Source organism: Seriola dumerili, unplaced genomic scaffold (genome assembly GCF_002260705.1).
Source record: "Seriola dumerili isolate Sdu_G_001 unplaced genomic scaffold, Sdu_1.0 BDQW01001124.1, whole genome shotgun sequence".
Classification (NCBI taxonomy): Eukaryota; Metazoa; Chordata; class Actinopteri; order Carangiformes; family Carangidae; genus Seriola; species Seriola dumerili.
In genome coordinates this window covers 1566655-1584776 of record NW_019175379.1, presented here as the reverse complement: position 1 = coordinate 1584776, position 18122 = coordinate 1566655, and the positions used below count along the sequence as shown (strand labels likewise).

General features: G+C 40.5%; 2 protein-coding genes across 8 annotated transcripts in view; one reads left to right on the top strand and one right to left on the bottom strand.

Moving 5' to 3' along the window:
* cacnb2 (calcium voltage-gated channel auxiliary subunit beta 2) overlaps positions 1-7496 on the top strand; it is a 62898-nt gene extending 55402 nt beyond the window's left edge. For 2 of the 4 annotated variants that reach the window (XM_022767076.1, XM_022767077.1), the window contains 5 exons: positions 1054-1163; positions 2885-3036; positions 4312-4407; positions 4962-5144; positions 6223-7496. In XM_022767076.1, the coding sequence (XP_022622797.1) occupies positions 1054-1163; positions 2885-3036; positions 4312-4407; positions 4962-5144; positions 6223-7002 (1321 nt within the window). In that variant the 3' untranslated portion in view covers positions 7003-7496. Of the gene's footprint in view, positions 1-1053; positions 1164-2884; positions 3037-4311; positions 4408-4961; positions 5151-6222 lie in introns of those variants that run through there. The other 2 variants (XM_022767079.1, XM_022767078.1) reach the window with 1 other exon arrangement.
* Positions 7497-11028: 3532 nt separating this feature from the next.
* nsun6 (NOP2/Sun RNA methyltransferase family member 6) lies at positions 11029-17052 on the bottom strand. Of its 4 annotated transcripts, none has more exons than XM_022767210.1 (12): positions 17036-17052; positions 16061-16164; positions 15633-15788; positions 15418-15515; positions 14918-15024; positions 14606-14759; positions 14159-14240; positions 13829-13948; positions 13246-13390; positions 13014-13159; positions 11399-11524; positions 11029-11303 (listed from the first exon to the last, which is right to left on the bottom strand). In XM_022767210.1, exons 2-12 carry the CDS (start codon positions 16133-16135, stop codon positions 11124-11126), a joined length of 1389 nt encoding a protein of 462 aa, XP_022622931.1. In that variant the 5' UTR covers positions 16136-16164; positions 17036-17052; the 3' UTR covers positions 11029-11123. The 4 variants fall into 4 exon arrangements, with proteins under 4 accessions (XP_022622931.1, XP_022622934.1, XP_022622935.1 ...); XM_022767213.1 differs by having other exon boundaries at positions 15418-15512; XM_022767214.1 differs by having other exon boundaries at positions 15418-15509.
* Positions 17053-18122: the final 1070 nt, after the last annotated feature.

The window sequence follows — 18122 nt, the reverse complement described above, 5'->3', positions numbered from 1 at the left end:
GATGTGTGCAGCTGCTTTAAATAGTCCCTCGCCATGTCCTTAATAGGCCATAGTGGGCCCTGGAGCGGGGAAGGATTCTCCTCACTCAATGTTGAGTTCGTCCACCCATCCACAGCAGAAAGGCCATGCAGTTAAACAACACTAAGATCCACTCAGACCGTTGGCAGCTGGAGATAATACTGTTTATTCCCTTTTGAGTCCTGTCGTTAAAACATGGTCAAAGTAACTTAGGCTACATGTTGTTATCAAGCTCCTATTAATTTAACAACCAGCTGATGTGCTCCTTTAAGTGCAGTTAGATGTTTAATGTGTGTGTATTTTGAAAGGCAACAGGAGTAGAGTATGTGGATCATATCGCGTATGTTGCTAGATGTGTAGAGAAGCTTCTTTGTGTGCACCGCGGCAATAAACCCACAGACATACGTCTCATTTCATATGTCTTTCTGCATTGTTACTGCTGGTTTCTTGTCCCGTGTTGTTCTCCACAGTGTTTCCACACCTCCGTCGTTATTATAGACTTAGTTATTATAAGTGAATGTAGTTAGAATGTAAGTAATGTGTACACAATTAGTGAAGTTTTTTTACTTGTTGTTGAGGTGTTGATTTTAAGTCCGGTGCTATTAATTAAAAAACATTTGTTCTCTGCCTTTTCTTCATAATTGATAAATTAATCCCTGATAAAATCTTGTATTGCTTCAAAATAGATTGAAATCATCTGAATATTATTCATTTGACCTGTAGTAACTTGTGTTAGAATTTGAGTTCATGCATGGGTTTCAGCCTGAGACGTCTTGATTATCCATGTCCGCAGGGATCCACTTATATTACATCTGTTTACATCATTTTTCACAAATCTAAGCCTGTATTTTGTGTTTTGAGCTTCAGTCTCTGCTCTCTGTCATATGTCTTTGACTCTGAGTTTTGGCAGCTGTTTGCATCTTCTTTATGTTTGGTCTTAATGTACAACAAGAGTAAATGTATGTCTTATATCTTATATCAAATGAAGTATATAATTACTGGTTAACTGGTATTTTTTTTGGTCCCTTGTCTTAGAATATCAATCACTCGCGTCACGGCGGACATCTCTCTCGCCAAGCGCTCAGTCCTGAACAATCCCAGCAAGCACGCCATCATTGAACGCTCCAACACACGCTCAAACTTGGGTAAGCTTGAGCTAGATATCACCGCAGTGCCTGGGAACATCTGGTGTTTTGATTCATAATGTTTTCAAGGAGACCAGCTCATGTGGAAAAGGAAGGAAGCGATTAAAGAAACTCTTGACAATGGTAATGATAACTCCCGACGGCCCGGAGTGGCCTTGGCCAGTTTCTTTTGTTAGGAATGAAAGATAGAGCATAAACGCACGATAACAAGTTCAAGAACTGCTCTGATTTGACTGGGGTTGATTGGGGTTTAGATGTGATTAGAATGAAACAGATTCCTGAGTCAAACAGAGGTGACAAGGCTAATCTTTGCTATGTCTCACCATAAGCATCAGTCAGCGGCTGAGGTCCCAGGAAGAAGCATAGGCTGTACACAAAAAGTAATTTATATGTCAGTTTTTTATGATTACGCAGAGGCACCATACTATAACTCGGTGATATGACCTCAGTCTTTTTCAATGATGTGCTGTCCCAGAAGGACTCAGAAGGAACCCTAAGACCACCACCTTGAGGTCTGAGAGCTAGGGACTAAAACTTTCACTTCATATTGGAAGCTTTTCATTTGAAGTGAGTGCCACTTGATTTTGGAAAAGAATATCCTTCTTAACAAGCTATTTTGTGCTCTGTGGAGACTTAAATCTACACGTTCACCCCCAAAACATCTGCCAAAAACAGCAATTTGTTTCTTATGCAAATTAACATTTTCAATCAGAACTGACATTGGCTTGATGCTGCTGCTTATGCTTCCCTTGCCTCATGATACAATAAACAATTTCAGGAAAGATTCAGAATTGGAAACAAGTGACATTATCTCACCCCTCAGGCATATTTCAGAAGGAAAATTAGACTTTGTGACTCACTTGTCGTCTAGATGAGCTTTTAGGTTGGAATGTTTTCGTGTTATCAGTTTACTTCAGACTTCGTCGTGACGGGAAGTCATGAAGCCTGGCCGTGATTCTCTCAGACTGGGATTTGTGCCCTGCTGTGATATTTGTAGGATTGTTTTTGCAGTCACGTCGTCATCTGTTGGAGTGGGGATTGTGTGATGTAACAGTCAGTATTTGTTAGAGGTAACAGAACATGGCTCACTGTTTCGTCTCAGAGCTGTTAGTATCCGAGCCTTGTCCCTAAAGTAATGGAGTCTTTTGAATATTTAAGTCAGACAGAAAGGAGCAACGCCCAAAACACTGATGCAGTTCGGTCAAATTATTCAGACCACATCCAGGAGGTAAATAAAGATTTATTTATATGGTACTTTTCAAGAAGTTGTTCACAATCAAATATTAAATATCCAATAAACAGGACAGTAATAAATAAAACATACCAGCTGAAGCAGCAAAATATAATTTGAAGAAAGAAATCTGACTTTGTCGTTAACTGAAAAACAGAGTATCCACACGTTTGACCGTAGTTCCTGAACCATTTAAATTCATTTCATTTTCTTTATTTATAAGAACAACATACAACATTTCTCATCTAGTTCTCGGCTGCAGTCCTTTCAAGAACTGATGAAGTAACGAGTTAAGAAATGCCAACATAGGACAACACACAACGTTTTTAAACAATAACATGGTTTGATCATACTGTCATGATACATTTCCACTGAAAGGCAATAGATGATAATGTTGAACTATTCCCCAGACTTTTAGTCAGTAGGAGTGGACAATAAAGTTAGGCTAGAAAACCCTCTGCATTAACCCCCACTCTCCTTGTCTCTTCAGCTGAAGTCCAGAGTGAGATTGAGCGGATTTTCGAACTGGCCCGGACGTTACAGCTGGTGGTTCTAGACGCCGATACCATCAACCACCCGTCACAGCTGGGGAAGACTTCCCTCGCCCCCATCATTGTCTACGTCAAGATCACCTCCCCCAAGGTGAGTGAAACATTGCATCTGATGCAGTGATAAACAAATGGAAATGTGAGGACAAATAAAAACAACTGCGGTGACGTTCCCTCTTCTCTCACAGACGTATAAGTCAACTCCATTGTTTTATGAGTCTGGCTTGTAGATGTGTCTTGTCACTGCTCACATTGTTTTCCTGTAACTGAGCTGCTCCCTGGCTGTGATTTTAAATACAGCATGTCAGACATGACTGCTCGTTTGAAAAGTGAGCAAATGCATGAGGGAAATGATTCATCACTGTGACCTTCAACATGTGTTAAAAAAAAAAAAGAAAAAAAAAAAAGGCTCATGATTCACTGATCAAAAAAAAAAAAAAAAAAAACGCACAGCCATTTTGGTAACAGAGAAAATGAGAAAAAGCCTAGCTGCAGAGAAGTCAGATACAAGTTTTAAATCAAAGTGGCAGCAGTGTGAATCACACTGAAAGTGGGATATAATTAACTGTTCTTTACCTGTCCTCTCAATTACACCCAGTTAACTAACAGACCATTTCAGTGAAAGTACCAATACAACAATGTAAAAGTAATCTGTAAGTCCGGCATCTAAACACCTACTAGAGTAAAAAGTGTGTCAGCTACATGTACTTAAAGTATCAAAAGTAAAAGAATACTGACCCCAGTGACAGATATATTATCATGCATTACAGTATTAGATTGTTAATACTGATAACCAATTTTTAAAGGAGCAACGTGAATGAGGTTGCAAAGAAGTTAAATTCTGTTTCTGTTTTTGGGGCTTAAATGTTATTTAAATGAAACTATCAGAGAAGTTTCCAGAGGAAATATTCCTTAAGTACTGGGTTAATCTAGAGTAACGCCTTGTATTTCATAAACTCATCATATGTTGTTTTTTAAACTTAAAATCCCTATCTGAAAATTAACATGTGACTATAACTGTCAAATACATGTAGTGAAGCAAAAGTGCAATACTTCCCTCTGAAATGTTGTGGAGTACAACTATGAAGTAGCATAAAATGGAGGTACATAAGTAAAGTACGAGAACCTCATAATTCTACTTCAGTATCCTACTTGAGTAAATGTACTTATGTACTTTCCACCGCTGTGTAAATAAGGGCTTTGATTGTCGACCTTCAAAAGGAAGCCATCTTCTTTCTTTCTGGATTTTCTTTCATCTAGTGTGAAATCAATCGCCACAGACTTGATTATTGCCCACACAAAGCCTTAATTTAGTTTTGTCCAATAAACATCCATGACCTTGTTGCCTTCTTTTCTTATTTGCCTTCAGGTGCTGCAGCGGCTCATCAAGTCCAGAGGCAAGTCTCAGGCGAAACACCTCAATGTCCAGATGGTGGCAGCTGACAAACTGGCTCAGTGCCCTCCTGTAAGTCTCCACAGTGAGCCCAAAGCATCACTGATTTGAGTCCAGCATTTAAAATAACCTGGAGTTTTGTCCTTTAGAAATGGTTTTGGCTCTCGGTTTTAGTTTCGTGTTTTGTGCATATTTGAAGTCAGATTTTTTTTTTGGAAGCTTCATAATTCCTGCCTGTTCTATTTCTGTTCTTCTGTAATCTGCTTAGTTATTATTTTAGAAAGTGAAGCAGGCACCCCAGGCTTGTGAAAGAGCAGGCTTAATTTAATTCAAATAGCAGTCCTTATCTTTAGGGATTTCTCAGAATTAATGCCTAATGCTATTTAGTGTTTGATTCAGTGGGTTGTTTCTAACATAGTTTTGACATTTTGTATATGGATATAAATCAGAGCGATTTCTTCACAGATAATTTTAATTTTAGATGTCTGCGAGTTTCTCAAAACAGTACGAATCTTTGCAGAGTCTTTTATTCTGAAATGACACCGCAGCACCATCTTGTCTTATTGACCTCATCACGTCTCCTTTCCACTTTATTTACCTCTGACTGCACCCTTTCCTTTTCTCAGGAGATGTTTGACATCATCCTCGATGAGAACCAGCTGGAGGATGCATGTGAGCATATGGCTGATTACCTGGAGGCCTACTGGAAAAGCACTCACCCCACCAGCTGCAACCCCCCCAACCCACTGCTAACGAAGCTGCCCACAGCCACCCTGCCCTCCAGCCCAGCCCTGGTCTCTGGTGTGCAGGTATAAGCACTGAGCAGATAGAGGGCCAGTGGAGGCCACAGAGAGGGTGTGGTCACCTGTAGAAAGGTTGTGTAGATGGACAGCACAGGAAGTGACAGATTTAGGGTCTGTCCCAACACCCACGCTTGCGTGACATATTTCCAGTAGTCTTCATTAAGGTAGCAAACATGTGGCGGTTTATCAGAGCTCACCGGGATACACTTGATTAATGAGAACATCCTGCGGCTTGTGCAAATACATGACTCACTCCGGCTTATTTAAGTTCCCCATAATGAAAAATAAGTAGGATCAAGCATACAGACACTCAGAGGCTGAGAAGAGAAACATCATTATACAGCAATTAAAGTGAGTTACATAAAAACACACAGGTACACACATACTGAGACGAACACAGTGCTCCAGGATATGAGTGTGGGTATTAGGGCAGACCCTTAGAGAAGATACAGAGGCAGACAGGAAGTGGGATGGCAACTTGTTTACCTGAAACCCTTCATTTCAAGTTCAATATACTATTTATTCAAATTTACTATTGACTGTGTATTTTTTTAAATGTGTCATGCAGGCTGCACAGTCATTCATGTGGTGCGATCTAATATTGATACCTAACCGTAACAAACACATAACTACTGTTTTTTCAACCAAAGTCACATACGTGAGAGTGCAAGTGCTGTATAACCCATTACCTCTACCCTCTCTCCATCCACTGCCATCAGAATGGGAAATGTAAGACTGAAAATGAGGAAATCCCTGATATTGATGAGGAGCAGGAGTGAGCTTGACATGTGATTGCTAGTGTGGTGAGACCTTTGGTTTAAAACTTGCCTCCACCAGGACCACAGCCAACCTTCAGTGGATGGTTGACAAGTGTTATGTCTGTGTACAAGTGTGACATTTCATGTTTTCAAGTTTTGTGTGAGTGCAAGTGCATATGTATAATGTGCATCAAAAAACCCATATGCACCTGAATCTGCGAGGGTGAAGTGGATATTAGTCTGCATGAGTTTTGTTTGTGTGAGCTTGCAGTGCATTTTCTTGGTTTGTGTCACCCGACTGACTGATGTTTTTTTACTAATCTCAGGGCAGCAGTGCAGAGCAGAAGGGAGATAAAGTGTTAGTGGAGAGACAGGGCTCCAGAGATGATCACCAGCACCATCATCACCATCACCACCACCACCACCAGAGCCAGGACCAGGCTGTTGCTGATGCAGAGGCCGAGGAGGAGGGCAATGAGGAGGAGAAGCCCCTGAGGACAGAGTCCTCCAGGAGAGCCCAGCATATCCACCACCGTTCGTCTTCCACCAGGACTGAGCACCACAACCACCACCACCACCACCACCACCACAGCAGTCGAGCCAGGGGCCTCTCGCGGCAGGAGACTTTGGACTCTGAGACCCCCGAGAGCCGAGAAAGCAGAGAGAGCCGAGAGAGTAAGGACTCGGCTTATATTGAGCCGCGCACTCAGCTCCTCCACCAGGAAGAGGAGGAGGAGGAGGAGGAGGAGGAGGAAGAGGAGGAGGAGGAGGAGGACGAGGAGGATCTAGGGGAGGGGCACCCCCAGCAGCAACAGCGTTACGAGCCGCTGCCCCACCGGGACCACAACCACCATCACCACCACCACCATCACCGTGGTGGGGCCGACGAGGCCGGCCACAGCACGGGACACCACCGTTCCAAAGAGCGCGAACAGGACCATAACGAACGCAACAAGCAGCGCTCTCACCACCACCACCGGCCGGCACGTGACCACCACCATCACTACTACGACCGGGACAGAGACAGGGACCGAGAGGGGGAGGTGGCTCCCAAAAAGAGGGGTGATGCAGGGGAATGGGTCAGAGATTCCTACATCCACCAGTGACAGACCAAATCCCTCCTGAAGCTCATTTGGACTCTCCTCTTAAAGACCATTCTGTTCTCCCATTGTGCTGCTATACCCTGAAACCACAGCATCCTATTTATGTACACTTCCTTTGTAAATGCTGTTGCATCTTTTTCAATGGCAGGATTTTGATTACATAGATACAAATATAAATATATAAATATATGTATGTGTGTATCTATGCATAGACGTTGTTTATGTGTGGATATGCATGAATATTCTCAAATATGCATATTTTAAACCTGTGTTTGATAAAGCATGACACAAAAGCAGAATTTTTTTTTCTGTACTGAGCTGTGCTTTCTGTGATTAGCATTTTTTATTTTATTTTTGTTATTGTTTTTTGTTTTTTTTGCTTGCAACCACTTGAATAATATGTTCCTTCAGACTACTGCTAGAGTTGACTGCAAGAGTTGACTAACCAAGTTAGTTTGATGCTGTATTTGCGGAGGTCTTTTCTTAAAAAAAAAAAATAGTTAAGCAATTTGGGAAATACACTAAATAAACACATAAATAAAACCAATGCAGTTTAATACAACAGTCCTTCAGTAAATCCGACCCTCATGAAACTTATAATGTTCAGTTTGTGTTTAAACTGTTATAGAGAGGTGTTGATTCAACTCCTGTTGAATTTGTGGTGCTGTTGGGTTGTATTGTGTTACACTGACAGGTGTTTCTATTATTTTGTCCGCTCCTGATAAATAACAGAAACATCTCTGTATATGCTCTGTATATACTGTACACTTGAAACAAACACCTTTCTTAAACTATTTCAACTGAACATTATAACCTTCACAAAAGGAGGATTTACTGCAGAATCTTTATACTAAATTGCATTGGTTTTAGCTGGGTGTGCCTAATAAACTGGCAACTGAGTTTAAATGAGAAGATCAATGCCACTCATATTTGTATAGTACAAATGAAGCTAACCCTAGCAGCCAGTTAGCTTAGCTTAGCTTAGCTTAGACTGGAAACAGAGGAAGCAGTTAGTCTGACTCTGTCTGATGGTTAAATAAACTTGCCAGCACCTCTAAAGCTCTAATTGACACTTAATATTATATTTGTCTGTACAAAAAAATCTAAAAACATACAGTTGTGGTTTTATGGCGTGGACTAACTTTAGCTGACTCAAGCTAACCGGCTGCTGGCTGTAGCTTAATATTTAACAGACAGATCCTAGAGTGGTATTGATCTTCAGCAGCAAAGCGTGTAAATGTGTTTCCCAAAGTGTCATACTACTCCATTAATTTTATGTTCATCATTTATTGCTTAGTTCCCTTTTTTTAAATTCTGCGTCCCTGGTTTTAGACATTTGGTTCTGACATATTTATGCCTCCTTCGAGGTGCACCTTAGTCATGCCTTACAAGACAAACGACTTCTACAGTAACTCCCTCTCTGACATGCAGTACTGTTCTCTTTGTATGGGTCCAGAAACATTTTATAACATTGATACACCCTTTATTCTGCACTTTTACTGATTCACATTGGTTTCATGTAAAAGCAATTTGATATGACATTGCAACTTACTGTAGGTTTACTACCGAAACTCCACAAAGGTTCATCTTTTATTAAGTCTGATCCCTTTTCTAATGAATGTTGTTTAACTCCCACTTTAATTCCCATAGTATACAGAATGTTCATTTTCAGATATTTCTTCAGTATGTTCCTCACTAAAAAAATTAAAAGATAAATTTGCAAAACAAATTCAAACTATTTCAAATGTTAACCAGAGGAAGTTGGGTAAGTTTTCTGTATTTTTGCCATTTTCTCACTCCCCTGCCTAATACAAAGGATTGAGCTAAAATTGAGTCCAAGCCCGTTTACAAAAACACCAACCCCATCCCCTCACTTTCTTTGGTTTTGCCTGACAATTGTAATTATTAAAACTCCATTTCTATGCTACATTTGTAGCACTACAGATTTTTTAACAGTGTACATGTGTATGTACATAATGCATAAATATAAAGAATAAAGTTGGCAACAAAGAACTGCCGTGAGGGGAGAGGAATTTGATGTGTGCTTTGTCAGAAGACCCAGATAGAAGAGGGAAACTGTGTCTATAAATAGTCTTCTGAAACTCTACTGAAAAATTGAGGTAGACTCACCGGCCTGCCTCTGAAATCGTCATGACAACATCGACAGGAATGACAGTACTGAGGGGATGCATCTAAAATGGGAAGCTGCTTTGCCACACACAGATGCCTCCAAAATAGACAATCACTCCCAGTCTGCAGCTGCTTTAATCTTAGAATTGTAATGTTGTTAAACAGAAAAAAAAAATCCTCTAAACCTCCACTGCTGCAGTGAATAGAGCAGCCATTTTAATCCTCAGTCGACCACTCCATACAGTAAACATACAATAAAACATGCAGCGAGTGAGGTGCAGTCTGCCGGCACTTCAGATAGATGTGTGGATGGACTGCTAAGAGTCTAATATTAATCCCAGGAAGAGGGATTGTGCCGAGGTCACTGTGAAAGTCCTAAAAATGCTGCATGACAGACAGGTGAACGGGCCAGATGTTTGTGCACTGTAGGCGCCAATTCATAAATTACACTGTGTGCAAATTTAATGGACACATAATTCAATTTGCACTGAATAAATTAGTGGTAACATGTTAAGTCCCTCCATTTAACATCAATATATAAATATTATATATTTAAAAATATATAAATATATGAACATGTAATAAAGGATTTATAACACATTAATGTAGTTGTCCTGTAAATAGTTAAGCGTTTATCAGTATATAAATATATGATAAAACACAGTGATAATAATATAAAATATGACTTCATAGGGGACGTTGCCATTCCTTAACAAATATTTGATGTTAATAAACATTTAAAATGTCCTTATAACTGCTTATAACTACATTATAGTCCGTGATAGAAAGGAACTAAGTACAGTACTTTTGAAGGACTTGTACTTTATACTTTTAGTCCACTACAATTCAAAGAGAATTCACTCCACTACATTAATTTGACAGCTGTAGCTTTTCAAAATAGGATTTTACACTACTAAAAATATTTAATATTAATATATACAATATGGGCTAGTACAACACTAATAATCTACCAAGTAGTATATAAAGTATTTTAAATTGGCTCCATATTGACAAACTACAACATTAAAATGTTCTTACATGTATTTGTTGATGAAGAGAAAATTAAATATACTATAATAATATGACCTTTTAAAAGAAGCCATTCAGCATAATGAGTGTTTTTACTTTTGATTCTTTAAATACATTTTGTGATGATGCTTCTCTGCTTTCACATAAGTAGGATTTTGAACGCAGGACTTTTATTTGTAATGGAGTACTTTTATACTTTTATTTAAGTAAAGCATCTGAAGACTTCCTCCACCACTGATGATAGTGTGTTATAAACCTTTTATTAAATGTTTATATGGTGCTTATAATTGCCATACAGGCGGACTTGAAGTGTTATCACATTAGTGAGTATTGTAATGTGCAACTGTTCAACATGAGACAGACATGAAGAGACAAAAAACGTATTTGAAGTGTGTTTTTATAGTGAAAAAATGAAAGTGATATCCCTCTGGTGACTGCAGTGATTCAGACAGAAGTTGACATCGGCATCAGTTCTCTCTTACAAACAGCACAGGCACTAATTAGACGTCCCACTTGTCTCCGCCGCTGCTAAAAGACACTAAATTGTTAATACCACTCATGACCTCTTTCTGCACGCTACTTCCTGATCCGCGCTCTCACATCCAGCGAATCCACTGTCACCATGGCAGCTGTGTCGTCACTGTTGTCATGGTAACGCTAGCACTGCTGCATTTGCCAATACTCATTCAGTCTCCATCCCCACGTGCCCTCACCCTCCCTCTCCTTCTCCAGCCCCCCCACCCCCACCCCTCCTCTCTGTCTCCTGCCCTCGCTGTTTATAAAGCTTATCCCTATATGGCCCGCAGTTTTAGAGAGCAGCTGTTGGGAGGCAGATGCTGTAAACCGCGCAGTGAGCGTCTTTGTCAACACTGGCCCGTCAAAGCACACAGAGTGTCGTAATATAAACACTATTGTTCCCGTCTGCAGCCTCGTGTGAGGGCTGTAAGAGAAAACATGCCCTCCGGTCAGTTTTTCAGGAACTTGGCAATAAAAAAGCCGATGGTGTCCCTGTCGGCTCTGCAGGGGAGGGGAGCTGTCGTTTCTGTCTGGTCCCAGATCAGCTCAGGACTGAACCTCTGGAGGAGGCGCAGCTGCTCAGGTGACAGGCCGGCTCCCAGCATGCCTTCTGCGCCAATGTGAGGCTCCTGACAAAGACAAGAGCAAGAGCATGCATTGTTTGAGGTTTTCTTTACATCCCTTGGTATATTTGTACGTTAGCGAACGGCGCCACAATACTTACCTGTGGTTGAAGCGTGAGGCAGGGAAACGTATCGAGGGCCCAGGCTACCTGCTCCTCGTTCTCCGCTAGAGTCACTGTGCAAGTGCTGTACACCAAGACCCCGCCTTTCTTTAACAACCGCACCGCCTGCAACCACACACAAAATCTATTGATTTATGTATTTGTTTCATAACACATAAAGACCTTTAATTATTGCTGCTATAATGGATGTTTTTTAATCATAACACAGTGCCACAATGTGAAAGGAGTTGCTCGTAGAGATGAAACTACAGGGAAATATCACGTGAATCTGCAGCTCCTTTACAGTGAGTTTCTGCTCATTGTTTTGGCGCTCTAAAAACCATCCCATAGAAAAGCTAATGGAAGCAGCTGTGCGAGGCGTGCTGCTTAATCATACGTTACATTTGCCAAACCAACCAGTTAGTTCTCATCTTCTCTCGAAAAACAGAAAATACTGTTGAAAAACATTTCTCATAAAGCATAAATCCCACCCGGCGCTCATTTGTCGTCAATTGTGCCCGTTGGGGGGAAAAACACCCACTACAACTACAGCTCTCACTAAATGTAAAATACCAGCTGGATACTTCTCTGTCCTCCAGCTTCATGGGGCAGTATTCAGCACAGACAAAGGTAGCGTCAAGCTGGTGAGCATTACAGACACTTTAGCCCCTGCAGAGCCAGATAATCCCTCAGGAGACGGTAGAGACCAAAAACAGAGCTAATATTATAAACTAAAATGTTGGATTACCCTACGTGAATACTAATGTCGCTCTTTAACTGCTGGATGTGTAATTAAACAACTGCTAAGCAGCAAGTTCACTATATAAGAGGACATGTCAATGTTGTGTTCACACGCTGTTTCTGCTGCCCTCAAGTGGCCATAAACAAAAATCAGTTATTGCAGGTTTACTGTAACTTGTCCCATATGTCCCATATAAGTCTGTCAGTGTGTGTTGTGTGCAAGCACTGACACAAATCTTTCCAAACAGGAGCCTCTCGCTTCAGCCTGCATGCTGAATAGCCTTGAGGTAATGCTGGTGGAGGCTGATGGAGCACTGTGTTTCACTGGGATAAATGATGTCCTCGGCACTGGACTCTAATCTCCCTGTAGTAATCCATCCACTGGCCATACTTCAAAGCAAAAAACAAATCCACCCTAAAACACAATCCTCATGCTTTTCTTTTAGTCTACTTTTTTGTACATTTGTAATAAAAAGCAACTAGGAGCATGAGGATGTCCTCTAAAAACACTCTTTGGACAATGCAAAAGGTGTTTTATCCAAAAATGACTGACACACATCTTTCTTTCAGAGCTCAGAGTTGTTCCTGACACTCGTTTTTTAACACCCAATCATACAAAACACCTTGTGTGTTAATCAAAAATTATCAGGATTAAAGTGATGTTTCTTTTAGTCAAGAATAACTTCTGTAAATATCATTTTATGGTGGATTTTCCTTTTAAGCTGTGACTTGTAGCTGCACACAGCAGTTCTTTAACTGTCAAATGCTGCCACCTACAGACTGGAGTGAGTCTTTATCAACGTCATGTGACAAACACTCTCAAACTGGTGGTTGCAAATGTCACAATCTGTATCTGTGTGTGGGGAAAACCTACAGCATGAAATAACTTGCGCTGCAGAGGCTGGTAGGAGCAAATCTCCTTGAGGCTCCAGGTGCTGGCCATGTTGGGTCTCTGTCCGAGTCCGCTACAGGGAGCATCCAACAAAACCCTGTCGAAACTCTCAGGAGGGAAGGGAGGCCCTGGAATATGAACAGAGGCAGAGGTGTTATCTTTCTGCTGAGTCCTGGGATTAATCACACATAAATATTCATAGGCGCCCCTCTACCTTCAGTCACATGTGCCGGGTCGCTGCTCACAGCCTGAGTGCTGTTGAAGCAATACGCTCGGATGCTACGCAAATGCAACATTTGTGCATTTTGACGAATTCGATCGATCTTGTTTCGGATCCTGTCCAAGGCCACGACTTCACCCTGTGTGAGACAGAAATTCATTAAATTACACTCACGTCTGTGGTTAGAGAAGCCATGGATGGACTTCATCCTCATTAATATCTACACTGAGTGACCAAAAAAATAGAAGCATCTGTAGGCTGTAATAAAATCTGTAATAAAGATCTAGTTGTGAGATTCTATTACCATGTACAACATTTTTTATTTTCCTGGTGACGTTTTACACAGCTTCTTTCACACACGTATAAATTAAGTGGAGTTTCCCTTAAAGGCGAGGAACAGCAATGCTCTAGATTATAATGTATGTTTATTTCTGTCGACAAGATTCTCAGCATCTAGACTGAAAAATAATTTTAGAGGACAACCTTGAAACCCTGAATCTTAACCGCAATCACTGCAGCAGCTAACACCTGCAGCCGGCTCATTGTGACAAGATTCATCAGTGGTACGTAGTGGTACCTGATCCCCCATGACCGCTGCGATGTGGCAGGTCTTCCCTCCAGGGGCGGCACACATATCCAGGATACGCTCGCCAGGACGAGGCCCGAGCACATGTCCCGCGACCACAGAGGGGAGGTTCTGCAGACACGAGTTCATCAGTTCACTTTGGGGGAGTGATGCGTGTAGATTACTTGAACATGTTTTTCCCTGATTGGTCCTAAAGCTGCGGCACAATTTAATAAAAGTCCAACATTAGCATTTGCCAGCTAACCTATTCATCATTCTGACACTAATAGGCAGGGAAATGCATCTTATTGCTCTTAATATGGATTGTAATAGAAGAGATACCTGTAGGAACACCAGGTTGGGAAGAACGCCATCAAAGGACGGACTCTGGTAAAGTGGCTCTATCATCCGAACGCCGATCCCTCTAAGATAACAGAAGAGAGCGACTGAATTATTCTGCTTTTTAAACTTGAAACCACAACCATCACCCTGACGCACATTTGTCTTGTTTTTAAACATGGAGTCACTATAATAAACTTTTCAAATTTTAAACTTCTGTACCGTGTGTGTGTGTACGCTGACTTTTTCTTTTCAGAAGGACTGTGATGGCACATAGTCCGATCCAAGAAGAAATTCTTGATTTGTTTTTTTTTTTTTATATCATGTTCTTACTCACTCACACTTTTCTTTACACATTACACTGGAGCTCATAAATAATCATAACTTACTCATAAATTTATACTGAAAATCATAAATTTATAAAAAAAATAAAAATAAAGGTCTGTTTACTTGGCAGGCTCATCTGTGCAGAAGATGCTGGAGCGGCCCATTTCAGCGACTCCATTTCCCACAAACACTCTCTTCCCCTGGAAGCTCGTGGCTCCTCGGGTGCACTTTCCCTCCAAGTCAGAGAAGACGGAGACTACATCTCCAGCCTTCATGTCTGACCAGCAAAAACATCACGGGCAGATTTCATGTTAGACAACCACACTGTGAGGTGCAATCAACAAAAGTAAAAGTGCTGTGTTGTTGACTGATAAACTCTGAACTCAAGATAATGACACAACTTTTCATGACCTACTTTATGTCTTTCACTCTTACACTTTGGGCTGGCGACGATTCCCGGGGCGAAGACATGAGCACCTCTCAGTACAGCGTTGCCACACTGAGCACCGACCACCACCTCCGAGCTGAGCTGCTTCACAGGTCTGACAATACGAGAGAAAGGGGAAATATATATATATATATATTTTGAATCTTATCCATCCCCATCCCAGTACCATCAGGGAGGCAAATTAATTCTCAGTTTACTTTCAGTACCTAACATTTTTGCACAGTGTGTTCAAAAATAAATATAAAATTAAAAAAACTTGAACTTGAAGGCACGCCTAAAAAAGGTGAACAAAGTAGTTCAAAATCATTTCTGCGCTTTAAATATCTCAGCATTTTTTCTGCAGCCGCTCCATGAAATTCCACGTGGGTTTGGCCGTAGGAAACATCAGCCCAGCGGTTGGACACACACTGTAATTTAAGGCTAAGTGTGTACTCCAGATTCAGCAGATTCAGATTTGTGTGACGTTGCTCCGGCATTCCTCACATACCTCGGGCCGTCGACAGGAAGGAGAAGCACATCTGGGATTCGCGGGTGAGGAAGAATCTGAAGGGAGACCTCCTCTGCTGATGAGCCGCACATCTGCTGCTTCAACAACGACAACAACGTACTGAATGATTATGACTCCGCCGACCACAGGTGGCAATGTGGGGCACCAACACGCAGCGACAATGTATCTAAATATATGAATTTCCTTGCTCCCACCTTTTTCAGCTCTTCTCCTAACTTGAGTCTGATCTCCTCCAGGGAGGCGAGATGAGTGCTGGCCCGAACACAAGTATATGAAGGTGGGTGTGAGAGACATGTGAGCAGCTTGTGGAAACGGCGTTCTGCCTCCTGATGACCCACTGCATCTAACACCTGAACGCAACAAAAACACCAGCAGCAAAGACATTTATAAGGTATTGTCCCTGTTTTAACGGCCTGAGGTGGAATTTACTTTCTAAAGTTACACATAAATATGAGTTTATGAAATGTGAAATTGTATTAACATTTTTGGTGGAAAGCCATGGTTTGTGCTCATGATATCAACATTTCTAAATTCTTAGAAGACATTTAATTATATGAGGTGTATTTTATTTACGATTCTCCAGAAGAGCAATGACTTCAAAGGGACACACAGAAATTCTTACCTCCTTGTTTAGGAAGACACCCTTAAGATGTTCAGTCACTTCAGGCTTCAGAGAAATTCTTGGAAAAATGGACATGTCCTCTGCTCTCAACAAAATGTTTCAATCTGTAAAAAGAAAAACCTCCAGTCAATAAGGGGAAAGCAAATAAATCTTGACTCCTAAACAACATACTTTGCCCACAGAAGTCATTTTTAACTCAAGCTGAAAAGTTTTTGAAGCCATGTAGTCATTATTATTGTAAATTAATAATTGTTTAGCATTATTTGTGTGTTTGATTTGTCGGCTTTTGTGTATTTTAAAGGCCCATCTAGGGACAGGAATTGCCATTTGTCTATTTGTAAAAAGTAACAGTGAATTAACATTTAACACACCTACTGTATGTTAGAAAACAACATAGTGCAACCTCCAGTTAATATCTATTTCAGCACTCCTTGCACTCTTCCATACCTGTGCTACTTGTGTCCTTGTTTACAGCTCTACAAACCTACACAAATAAACATTCATTAAATTAATAGTAATAGTGTAATAAAGTAAGTTAACAGCTGCTGTGAAAAACAACAAATGCAGTGGGAGCACAGAATAAAATAATATAAGGAAAGAAATTTAGATAAAGAGCTAACTTGTATTATGGTGACTATAGTTAATCCTCTTTATGTCTGCCTAGCACTAGCTCTATGTGAATTAAATATAATAAATGCGAGGTATTTATATACCAGGGTGTATTTGTTGTAATGACCTAAGAAAGTTCCTTTTCCCGACATTAAATAAAAGGCTTTCTTATAATAGACCGTATGATAATTTATGTCTAAACAGATCGGTTGTATCACTCCAACCATCGGTCCCATCCAACACATCTGCTTCTTACATTTATATTTAATAAATGCACCGTTTAAATTACCGCCCATTCTAAGTTTAATGACCGAATTGAGTCTGTTAAGATAGTATTGACTATCTTAATAGACTTCTGGTACTCACGTTTAGTTGCTCATGGCCAGTGCTGCTACTTCCGCGTACGTCACCACGTTTTGGTCACAAGGCATGAGTTGGATTACACGTGCATGTACGATATTTTGATTCGTTTTCTTTACTGGCTTTAGTGTCACATGAACATGTTCTACACAGAAATATATATATATACATATACATATATATATACAGTATATATATTTATATATATATATATATGTGTGTGTGTGTGTATATATATACATGTGTGTGTGTGTGTGTGTTTGTCTGTCTGTTGAACATATATAGGTGTATATATATAACCCTAACCCTATATATACAGTATACAGTATATTTCCATTGTTGCATAGACTTTCTAATTAGTCTCAAAGACTAAACCTGTCTGACTGTACATGTCCTGTGTAATTAGAAAGTAGCTAGCAACAGAATTCTGAACATGTAGGTGACAACTTGATGCAATGAAAAGTGTTGGTTCAGTTTGAGATTTAACTGAAAGGCTGTGACTGTTAAATCATTATGAACAGCATTTATTGTATTGCCATGAGTTTTGTCGAAATAAGGTTTAAAATGTAATTCAGAGTGACTCTATTATATCGGAAAAAATACTGGTAAAATAATTATTGAAAATATTAAATTAAAGTAGCCTAGTCCCACATTTTTTTTTTAAATGAATAAAACTAGAAAAAAATTAAATTCACTACATGTCTCTCTGTCCTGTCAGAAGTGTCCCAACAAACCCAGTATGAAGTGAGTACTACAACAACCACCCTGCCCCTCCACCCCCAGCATCGCCCTCTCCAGTTATCATCCAGGCAATGAGGAGCGCCCCAACCCGACCTGCACAGAGGAGGCTGTCACCATGTGCTTCTTCTGTGCTGGTGGGTTTTGAAGGTTCCTGACACACGCACACAGGAAGCTTTCACCACCTCTTTTCTCAGAAATCAAGACAGTCAAGAAAGAGATGCACAGTTCAGTCTGAATGAAAAAAAAGTGATTTCTACAAGATTAAAAGTATTTCACTTTGTTAACTTCCATACAGTATGTTACTGTAGATGATACTGTCGATGTATGTGTACTGTTTATGTCTTGAATACAA

Coding starts and splice junctions, on each gene's coding strand:
- nsun6 (XM_022767210.1), bottom strand. CDS start 16,135: ATGTCCATTTTTCCAAGAATTTCTCTGAAGCCTGAAGTGACTGAACAT. Junction 13,391..13,828: donor CAGCGGTCATGGGGGATCAG/GTACCACTACGT, acceptor TGTCTCACACAG/GGTGAAGTCGTGGCCTTGGA. Junction 11,304..11,398: donor GCCTCACGCTTCAACCACAG/GTAAGTATTGTG, acceptor TGTCTTTGTCAG/GAGCCTCACATTGGCGCAGA.